Here is a 12,099-nt window from a genome sequence, read left to right as displayed (position 1 = left end):
TCTCTGTCCCTCCCCTGCTCATGCTCTGTCTCTCTCTGTCTCAATAATGAATAAACATTAAGAAAAAATTTTAGAATATAAATTTTAACTGGATCCACAAATGGGACTCTCCCAATCGGCTATCCTGTGGTCTCAAAGACCATGTATTAAAAACTCTCTTTTACACTAACTGGAGACACTGCCTTTAGTTAATATTACATTACTGCATGGATTTGAGCCTATTTCTGGACTTCATGTGCTATTTCTTGAGGCTTTGTAACATGTGTTAATATACGGCAGGTCCATCACTGCTCCATTTTTCACAAGTTTTTCTGTTTATTCTTCTTTTTAAAGTTTATTATGAGAGAGAGAGAGAGAGAGAGAACATACGAGCAGGGGAGGGACAAAGAGAGGAGAGAGAGAGAATCCCAAGCAGGATCCGTGCTGTCAGGACAGAAACCATTGTGGGGCTCGATCCCATGAACCGTGAGATCATTGACCTGGGCTGAAATCAAGAGTCAGACGCTTAACTGACGGAGCCACCCAGGCGCCCATTTTCTGTTGATTCTTAATTACTTTCTTGTATAAACTGAAGAATCAGTCTAGTAATTAGCATATGTATTGAAATTATTTAATCTATTAATTTAGAGATAATTAACATTTTTATAATGTGGCAATCGTATTTTTCTCTTCCATTATTTTCCAACTGTGGTTGTTTATACGTATAAAAGTTCATGACTTGTGTAGATGTATAATTATTGTTGAACTAACCCTTTAATGTATAGTAGCTTTCAGCATTATCTTGAAGCTCTTAGATATATTTTTTAGATCTATAATAACCTATTTGCAAACTGATGTTCTAAAACTCTTCCTTTTCAATTCTTATGCCCAAGTAATAAAGGCTTTTTGGCAAAAATTAAACATGTGTCTGGGTCATTCCAATTCATTTGTGTTTGACTCTATGGGCAATTCATGTGATTCGGCTTTCTGGTTTGTGCGGTAGCAGAAAGGTAGAAGAAAGAGAGCAAGAGCAGAACAAGGATGAGGCAAACAGAAAACAAAAAAAAAAAATGACACACCTACATATATACTTCTATAACATATTTATAAATATTCATTCAGGTGGTCTAAACCAAGGCTTCAACAAACTATGGCCTCAAGGTCAACTATATTCCAATACCTGTCTTATAAATAAAGGTTTATATGAACACAGCCAAATCCATTCGTGTACAAACTGCCCAGGGCTATACTCACATTACAGGGACAGAGCAGGGTACTTGCCCAAACCAAACAGACGGTACAATCTAAAATATTTACCGTCTGGCAGTTCATAGAAGAAGTTTGTTGACCCACGGTTCTAAAGAGCCGGACTGAAGCTCAGAAATTACCTGAATGTGTACAAGATGCAAAACCTAACTATATGCCATCCATAAGAGATTCACTTTATATACAAAGGCAAAAAAAAAAAAAGTTCAAACCTTAAGAAAGCTATATTAACATGAGACACACTAGAATACCAGACAAGAAATAATTACGTTGCAAAAGGAAAATTCCATAATGATAAAAGGGTTGATGTATCAAAAATACGTAAAAATTGAGAAGTTATATGCCCCTTTGAAGAGTTTCAAAATGTATGAAGAGGAGGAACAGACATACCCACAATTGCATTTGAAGATTCTAATAGCCCTCTCTCAAAAGAACTAAACAAAACTCACCATATTATGGAAGATTTTGTCGACAGCATCAACTCTCTTGACCTGACATGTATAAAAGACTACAAGCAACAAATGTAGAATAAAAATTATTTTCATGTGCACATGAAGTTTTCAGAGATAAGCCATATTTTGACCACAGAATGAATTTCAATAAACCTCAAAAGTACTGAAAACTTAGAGTATGTCTGACCATAATAAAATAACTTCGATATCAATAAGATAACTCATACGGCCCCAAAATTACTAAAAGTAAATGCTACACTGAATAACTCAATCAAAAAAGATATCAAAGATAAATAGTATTTTGATATGAAGAATGAAAATATAACATCAAGGTATGTGTGAAGCACTTAATCCTTCTCAGGAGGAAATTTATAGTTCTAATGTGTAAGTTGGAATGGAAAAGAATCAAAGATCTAGGATTTTACCTTGAGAAACTAGAAAAAAGTTGAGCAAATTAAACCCAAAGAACGTTTTAGGAAAGAAATAGCAAAGGTAAAAACATTAAAGTTAAAAAGTGACAAAATATAGACAATTCACAAACCTCAAGTAGCTTTGTTCAAAATTAATAACACTGAAAAACCTCTAAACATGACTGCCATGAAAACCAAAACTTACTGAAGCTGACCCAAGGTAAAATAGAAAACTGAATAGCTCTGTAACCATCAAGAAACTAAATTAGTAGGATTATATTCCCCACAAAAACAAAAAAATTCCAGATGGTTTCACTGGTAAATTATCAAACATTTGGGGGGGGGGGGGAACCAAATATACATAAAGTATTTTTTTAAAAAAAGCAAAAACAAAAACAAAACTCCTTCAATTCATTTTTAAGTCCAGCATACTATTAACATCAAAACTTGACACAGACATTATAAAAAGGAAATTACAGGTGAACACTCTCCATGAATTATAGATATGAAAATAGTTAAGAAAATACTAAGGAACTACTGAATAGGGCAATATCTCAAAAGAATAGTAAGTCATGATCAACTGGAATTTATCCCAGAGGTTACTTTAATATTTGAAAAATCAATCATATACCAAAGGCATAATCCGTGAAAGAAATAACTGATAAGCTAGACTTCGCCAAAATTAAAAACTTCTGCTCTGTGACAGACACTGACCTGGGAGAAAATATTGGCAAAAGACACACGATAAAGGACTGTTATCCAAAATAAACAAAGAACTCTTAAAATTCAACATGAGGAAGATAAACCAACCCATTAAAAAATGGGCCAAAGGTGCTCACAGACGTCTCACCAAAGAAGATACACAAATAAGCCTGTGGAAAGATGCTCCACACCACCCTGGGGACTGCAAGTTAAAACAACCATGAGATACAACTACACACCTGTTAGAATGACCAAAATTTAAAGCACTGAACGCCCCAAATGCTGACAAGGATATGGAGGCTACAAGAATTCTCATTCATTCCTGGTGAAAACGCAAAATGGTACTGGCCACTTTGGAAGACCTTCTGGCAGTTTCTTACAAAACTTTAATAATACTTTTATGTCAGTCAATCCAGGAATCATGCTCTTTGGTATCTGCCCAAAAGAAATGAAAACTTATGTCCATACAATAACCTGCATGTGGGTATTTATGGCAGCTGTATTCATAATTGCCAAAAGTTGGACACAACCAAGATGTCTTTTAGCAGGCAAATGGATAAATAAAAACAGTGGCATATTTGGACAATGGTATGTCATTCAGCACTAAAGAGAAATGAGCGATCAAAAGCCATAAAAAGACATGAAGGGAACTTAAATGAACATGGAAGAAGGCACTCTGAAAAGGCTACATCCTGTATAATTCCAACTATCAGACATTCTGGAAAAGGCAAGACTGTAGAGACGGTAAAAAGATTGGTGACAGAGGATGAGGGGAGGGAGGCTGATAAACAGAGCAGAGGATTTTTAAGGCAGTGAAACCATTCATGCGACACTACGTGGCGGGTATGTGTCTTTATACATTTGTTCAAACCCAGACAATGGGCAGCACCAAGAGCGAACCCTAATGTAAACTGTGGACCTTGGATGATGACGATGTGTCACTGCAGATTCACAGACTACACACAATGTATCACTGGAGTGCAGGATGCTGACAGTGGGCGAGGCTGTGCACATGTCAGTGCGGGGTACGTGGGAACTCCCTGTACTTTCCACTCAATTTTGCTATGAACCTAAAACTGCGCTAAAAATTGGTCTATTTTTAAAAAGTCAATCAAATAACTAACCGTACTAACAGAATAAAAGGGAGAATCTATATGATAATTTCACCAGATGCCAGAGAAGCATATGACAAAATTCAGCACCCATTAGTCATTAAATTTTTTAAACTCTCAGCAAACTAGTAATAGAAGACAGTATCTTCAATCGGTTAAAAGGCACCTCCACCAACACCTACCATTAACGCCATACTTAGGCAGTGAAATGCCGAATCCTTTCCCCCAAAGCTCAGGAATAGGTGTCTCAGGACACCTATTCAGTATTTTCCTTGGGATCTGAACTAGTGCAATAAGTCAAGATAAAGAAATAGAAGGTAGAAAGTCTGGAAAATGATAAGGAAATTGTCCCTAGTCTCAGACAAGGTGATTGTTTACAAGAAAATCTAAGAAAACAGCAATTAAAACAATAAAAAAACTGTCCAAAAAATAGTAAGTGAATTGAGGAAATCACGTCAGATACAAAAGTCACTGATGTATCTACATATTAGCAGCATTCTAGCTAAACATAAAAATTTTCAGTCTCATCTACCATAGCATCAAAAAACATAATATACTTAATAAATTTAACAGAGTATGAACAAAACTGTATACTAACCTAAGACAATCCTAAGAAAAATTAAAATACACCTTAAAAAAAACAAGAGAAATACCCTGTTTATGAACTAGTAGACTCAACATTATTTATATGTCAGTTCTACCAAAACTGATCTATAATTGAATATGAACCCATGTTCAATGATGAGTGGGCATTTACAGAAACTGACACAGATTTTAGAATGTATGCAATACGGCAACAATCCTAGAAGAGCTAAAACAATTTTGAAAGAGAACAACGTAGAAGGACTTACCCTCAGACTTCGCTACATGCTCTCAACTTTTCAGTGTAAAGCTAGAGGGATCAAAATCAAGATAGTATGAGACTGGCATAGGACAGACAGAGAGATCAATGAAACAGAATAGGAAAAGCAGAAAAAGATCAAGATTTATATGGTCAACTGATATTTCTGACAAAGGTGCTGAAGTAATTCAATAGGGGGAAAACAGCTTTTTTCACTAAATGGTGCGGAAACAACCGACTATCCATTAGGAAATAAATGAACCTCAATCCTTCGCTCACATGACACGTGAACTCATTCAAAATAAATCACCAAACTACACATCATAAGAGCTAAAGTTATAAAACTTTCAGGAAAAAACAGAAATATCTTTGTGACCTGGGTACGAACCCAAATTTCTTAGAAAGTACATAGAAAACAATAACCACGGGAGAAAAAAATTCATAATTATAGCATCAAAATTGAAAACTTCTGCTCATAAAAACATTTTTCAGAAAATTAACAGGCAAGCCACACAGCCTGTGAGAAAATACTGACAAAACATCTGACAAAGGACTTTTACAAATGTAAAATATAATGAACTCCTAGAACTCAATAATGAAAATACAAATACCTCAATTTTTAAAAATGAGCAAAACATGTGAACACATACTTCACGAAGAAGATAGAAGAATGGTGAATAAGCCACAGAAACACCTATAACAATGCTATTTAAGACCATGAGCGACTATTACACACCCACTAGACTAACAACAAAAAAGTATTGGTGAGAACCACAGAACATGATAGGAATGTAAAATGGTATAACCTCCTTAGAAAAAAATGTGCCAGGTTCTTTTAAATTTAAACATACACCTACCAATAACAGAGAAGTTCCCGTAGCAGGTTTTGTCCAAAGAAGAGAGAAATGTATTTCCATAAATACTTGTACAATAATATGCGTGTCGGCTCTATTCCTAATAGCCAAAAACTAGAAACAGCCCAAATGCTCATCAACAGAAGAATGGATAAATTGTAATATAGTAATAAAATAATATGTTAATCAGCAATAAGAAGAGAATATTCATACATTCGATCACAAGGATGGATCTCATCAGACATATTCTGAGCAAAAGAATTTGTACACCAAAAAGTACCTATGGTATGATTCCATTTATGTGAAATTTTCAAAAACCCAAAACTAATCCAGTGAAAATTTAGAACAGTGGTTGCCACTTGGAAGCTATGGGAAAGTGACAGGAAAGGGAGCTTGCTAGGAAGATGGAAATATTCTGTATCTTCAATAAGGGTAAATCTATCTATCTCTCAAAACTCACAGCATTATATGTATATATAATTAGTGTACTTCAACATGTATAAAATTTACCTCAGAAGAGCTAGATAACCAAAAAAAAAAAAAAAATTACACTCCTAGTCTCAATGGCTTCACTAGTTTTCAAAGAAATAATACTAATCCTCTACAAACTCTTTCAAAAAAACTGAGAAAGCAAGAACACTTCCCAAATTGTCTTATGAGTTAGGTATACCATTCCAAAATTAACAAGATAGGTAAATTAAAGGCCAATCTTTCTCGTGCACATAAAACAAAAAACTGCTAAACAAAATATTAGCAAGCCAACCCAACTTACATATATAAAAATGATACATCAGGAACAACTGAACTTATACAATAATGCAGTACTGATACCTTTAAAAACTAACCAATATAATCCCAACAGTAACCAAATAAAGAAGTTAAATCATATCATCAAAACACATATAGAAAAAGCTTTTTTTTTTTTTTTAATTTTTTTTCAACATTTATTTATTTTTGGGACAGAGAGAGACAGAGCATGAATGGGGGAGGGGCAGAGAGAGAGGGAGACACAGAATCGGAAACAGGCTCCAGGCTCTGAGCCATCAGCCCAGAGCCTGACGCGGGGCTCGAACTCCCGGACCGCGAGATTGTGACCTGGGTGAAGTCGGACGCTTAACCGACTGCGCCACCCAGGCGCCCCTAGAAAAAGCTTTTGATAAAAGTTAACTCCTATGCATGGCAAAAACTCTCAACAGACTAGGACTATAAAGAAAACTTCCTTAACCTGAAAAAGAGTAACAGTACAAACAAAAAAGCTGTAGCAAACTTCAAACCCAATAGTAAAATACTGCACACTTCCTCCTGAAATCACAAATCAGGTAAAAATTCTATTTTCACCACTTGAATTCAACATTTTCTGGAAGATCCTCTCCACTGCAATAATACAAGATAAAGAAATAAAAGGCATAAGGATTGGGAAGAAAGAAAACAAAAGCTGTCATTATTTAGAAATATGATTATGAAAAATTCAAAAAACTTACATATAAACTAAATTAATATGTCAAGATCCTTATATACAAGATGAATATACAAAAATCAATTGTATTTCTATTCTAGCAACAGTTATTAGCAAACAGAATTCTATATAAAGCTCATCCACAAACACCAAACACTCATAAATAAATGTATAAAACCCACAAAGAATAAAATGAACCTTGACCTGTACCTCAAGAAATACAAAATAATCGATACCAGATGGATCAAAAACTGAAATATAAAAGATATTTTTAAAGATTATAGAAGATGACACAAGAAAATGTCTAAATGACCTTGAGTTTAGAAAAAAAAGGAACACAAAAAGGGCTGATCAATAAAGAAAAGTTTAATTAACTGGTCTTCACTAAACCTACGAACTTCTCTTCAATAAAAAATCCATATGGAGAGGGAAAAGCCAAGCCACAGGAAGGAAGAGATATTTTATTTAATACACACACAATTATCTCCAACAAAGGATGTAAATCCTGAATATATACCAGTAAGTCCAACAACCCACTCCCAATTCCCCAACCTCAGAATGTGTACTTCATGGAAAAAAAAAAAAATCTAAGTTATATAAAGTGATATGAAAATGGGCTTAACTTATAGAATTTGTAAAGAAATCTTAACTTAAAGAAAATGTAAAATAAAATCATAATTCAGTGTTACTATTCATTCACCAAAAAAAAAAAAAAAAAAAATTACCAAGTATTGGTGAGGCTGTAACGCAACTGAGACCTTAATATGTTGTTGGCAGGTGTACTGGTAAAAATGATAAATGGGTAACCACTTGGGAAATTATCTGGCACTATCTACTAAGCCTGAATATGCCCACCCAGTGAGCCAGCAATTCCACTCCTAAGTTTACATCCAACACAAATGAGTGTCTTGCCTCCCAAAAGACATGTACAAGAACATTCGTAACAACATTAATAACGTGGCCATAAACCATCAACCACTTGAATCCCCACAACATTAGTATGAATAAATAACTTGTGGTATATTTATACAAAGGAGTACTATGAACCAATACAAACAAAGATGAATAACACAAGCATAATCTTGAGCAAAATAAGTCACAAACAAGGACATATATTAGAATTCCATTAATATAAAATTCAAAAACAGGTAAAATAAGTCTACGGTGATAAAGTCAGCAGAGATGGTTAATATGGAGGTACTTACTCACATAGAGGAGGCAATGCATGCCTATCTTGGTCTGCATAATGGTGACACAAGTTCATGCAAATGCAAAAATCCACTGAGTTAGGCATGCATATAACTCAATTTTTAAAAAATTTTAAGACCTTAAAATAAACATATTTTCAGACAAATAAAAGCAGACAGTTTATCATCAAACATGATGAAATACTAAAAAGAATTTTTAAGCCAAAATGAAATGGTATCAAAGGGAAGTATGTGAATGTAAAGTATGTGACTATGAAGAGCAAGAGAAAATGTAAATGTATGAATAAGCCCATGTGAACAGGGACAGTAATTTTTAAGGTTTTAAATATACGTAGAACTAAAAACATAACAGCAATGACAAAAAAGGTAGAAGTCAGGTAAATGAGAATCGGCAAAACACAAATTTACCAAGGACACATGTGGCAATCTCTAGGGAAACCAACAAAAAGTAAAACTAAGAAATTAATAAATGAGAGAAAAAATAATTTAAAATACCCCATTAATCCAGGAATTGGGAGACACATAATACAGAATGGGCAAGACAAATATAGAAAAAAAATTACAGTACGTAGTGTATTTACACTAAATATCAACTGACTATATACTGCAACTAAAAGACAAGAGATCATCAGAGTGGATTAAAAAACAAAAACTGGGGTGCCTGGCTGGCTCAGCTGGTAGAGAATGCGACTCTTGATCTCAAGGTCATGAGTTTGAGCCCCACACTGGGGGTAGAGTTTACTTTAAAAAACAAAACAAAAACTATATTCTACTTAACAGTAAACATACATAAGATTCTAAAAAGCTAAAACTACAAGGAAGGAATAAGATATTTAATGCAAATGCTAATAAAACGAGCTGAAATCATTCTACTGATGTCAAATTAAGGACAATTTAACTCCAAAAGCATTACTTAGAGATGACAAGGATCATTCCACTATGATAAAAGAGTTAATCACCAGGAAGATATAACTGTATATTTGTTATCAGTGAAAACTGAAAGAAAGAAAATAAAGAATAAATAAGGAAATGACAGATCAAGCAGAGAAAATAATGAAGTAAGGATGTGGAAGATTTAAACAAGGTTAATGAATTTAACCTAATTAGTATTTCTAGAACAATGCACAGCAAATTTCTAAAGACTGAAATCACACAGGGGCGCCTGGGTGGCTCAGTCAGTTAAGCGGCCACCTTCGGCTCAGGTCATGATCTCGCGGTCCGTGAGTTCGAGCCCTGCGTCGGGCTCTGTGCTGACTGACAGCTCAGAGCCTGGAGCCTGTTTCAGATTCTGTGTCTCCCTCTCTCTGATCCTCCCCCGTTCATGCTCTGTCTCTCTCTGTCTCAAAAATAAATAAACGTTAAAAAAAAAAAAATTTAAGACTGAAATCACACAGTAACTATTATGGAATTACACTGCAACTCAATAACAGAAATATAACTACAAAACCCTCTAAATATTTAGAAATTGAGCAACAAACTTCTAAAGTAATAAATTTTTAAAAACCACACAAATAGTGGAAATTTACAATCATACTGGAAATCACACTGTATTTTGAGCAAAATAACAATGAAAACATGACATGATAAAACTTACCAGCTGTAGCTAAAGCTACTTAGAGGAAGATGTATAGCCTTAAATACACATATGGAAAGAAGGGCTACACATCAATGCTGTAAGTATCTATCTCCAAAAGCTATGAAAAGGATAGCAAGTTAAAACCAAAGAGAATAGAAGGAAGAAAATATTAAGAGCAGAAATTTTTGAAACAGAAATCGAATCTACAACAGAAAAATTCAAAAGGCAAAGGTTAATTCATTGAAAAAATAATAAAACCGATAAAGCTCTAGCATGACAAATGAAAAAAGTAACAGGTAAAAATAATCAATAGAGTATTAAGTGTGAAAAATTACATGACATGGATGGACTCAATCCAAACTAGTCTGATTTCCACTACAGATATTCAATACATAATCTCAAACAGTGTCACCAGCAACCTCGAGGGCCCATGGTTTGACAAGTGAAATCTTCTAAGCATGTAAAGAAAAAATAATAACAATCTTCCCAAACTCTACCAGAGAATGGTAAAAGAGGGAATACCTCCCTCTTTTTATGAGGCCAGCATAATCAAAACACCAACATCTGATGAGGATTTTAAGTAGGAAAATTACAGGCCAATTTCTCTCAAAGATCCTAAGCACGTACACATGTTCACAGAGCAAACCAAGAGCAAGGAAACATAAAAAGGGTAATACAAAGTTGGGCTTAGGTTAGAAATGCCAGGTTAGTTTAACATTTGAAAATAAACTGCGGTAATTCAATACATTAACAGAGCAAGAGAGAAAAGCCTTAAGTGTCTCAAAAGATGCTGATAAAACATCTTAAAATCCAACACAATCCATAATTGAAAAAGTAAAATTAGCTAGGTTACTAGGTGCAAAGTCAAACAAAATTCAATTATATTTCTAACTATTAGCAAAAAAAAAAAAACCCTAGAAAATGAAATCTAACAATTCTAATTAAAATAACAAAGAATGTCACATTCCTTCATTGATTGGCTGACCTAGTGTTAAGATGTCAATTATCCACAAATTGATGTCTAAAGAAGTTATTTTTTTGTTTGTTTTTTTTTTTAAGGGTATTCATTTATTTGGGGGGGGGGGGCACGAGCAGGAGAGGGGCAGAGAGAGAGAATCCCAAGCAGGCTCCACGCTGTCAGCGCAAAGCCCAATGGGAGGCTCTGTCTCATGAACCGAGAGATCATGACCTGAGCCAAATGCAGAGTCAGAGCTTAACCGACTGAGCCACCCGGGTGCCCCTACAAACTGATCTCTAGTTTCAGTGTAATCCTAATCAAAATTCAAGCAGATGTATGGGTATGGATTTTTAAGAGTAATTCTGAAATTGAAATACTCACTGTAAAATTACATGAAAATATAAAGGGCCAGAGGAGGAGAGGGAGGATGTTGGAGGATATACACTACCAGATACGGAAACTTCTTAATCTAGAGTAACGTAAACCAAGTGTGGCAGTGGCACGACGAGAGACAAATAAGCCGTTGGAGGAGAAGAGAGTCCAGAAGCATCCTCAACCTTACATTGACATATGAAGAAGAAAAATATCTTGGAAAAAAATTCTACGCAGAAATATTTCATTCAAAACTCTAATATATTTTCTGATCAATTGTATCAATTACGACAGCAAGGAAATCATACTTGAGTTAAACTGCCTCACAGACTGTATAAAATCGCTTCCAAACCAAGTAGCAGAACTTTTATAAAAACTCTCTTTCTTACCTCTCCAAAAGCTCCTCGACCAATCACCTTCAATATCTCAAAGTCTTCTCTATGTAGACGCATCTGTTTCACTTTAGAAGTAAATGGTTTGGCTGAAACAAAAGAGCAACATTAGTCACTTTCTTAATGAAATGTGATGCAAATTAGGTACATATAATGGTATTTCTTAAACAACAAAAATTCAAGTTATGATTAAGAATGAAGTCAAAGTGTTTCATAATCCCATCACACTATATTGAGAATAGATTTAATATCCATAAGAAAACAATTTCCCTTATTTCTTTTCCTTTTTTTAATGTTTATTTTTGAGAGAGACAGAGCATGAGCAGGAGAGGGGCAGAGAGAGGGAGACCCCGAATCCGAAGCAGGCTCCAGGCTCTGAGCTGGCAGCACAGAGCCCAACATGGGGCTCGAACTCACAAACTGCCAGGTCATGACCTGAGCGGAAGTCAGATGCTTAACCAACTGAGCCACCCAGCGCCCCAATTTCCTTTATTTCTTATATGTGAATACATTTTTGTTGA

At 34.8% G+C, this 12,099-nt stretch overlaps 1 protein-coding gene across 16 annotated transcripts in view; it reads right to left on the bottom strand.

Annotated features, from left to right (window-relative positions):
• Window positions 1-12,099, bottom strand: part of CDC42BPA (CDC42 binding protein kinase alpha) — a 321,738-nt gene that overhangs the window by 239,260 nt on the left and 70,379 nt on the right. For 15 of the 16 annotated variants that reach the window (XM_086694399.1, XM_086694385.1, XM_086694392.1 and 12 more), the window contains exon 2: window positions 11,576-11,667. The exons of the other annotated variant lie outside the window; for it this stretch is intronic. In XM_086694399.1, the coding sequence (XP_086550525.1) occupies window positions 11,576-11,667 (92 nt within the window). The remainder of the gene's footprint in view (window positions 1-11,575; window positions 11,668-12,099) is intronic. 16 annotated transcript variants of the gene reach the window in all.

Source organism: Puma concolor, chromosome E4, assembly GCF_028749965.1.
Source record: "Puma concolor isolate L17-30 chromosome E4, mPumCon1.1.hap2, whole genome shotgun sequence".
In the NCBI taxonomy this organism is placed as follows: domain Eukaryota; kingdom Metazoa; phylum Chordata; class Mammalia; order Carnivora; family Felidae; genus Puma; species Puma concolor.
Note: the sequence above shows the minus strand (reverse complement) of the source record. Positions and strands in the feature narration are given on the sequence as shown.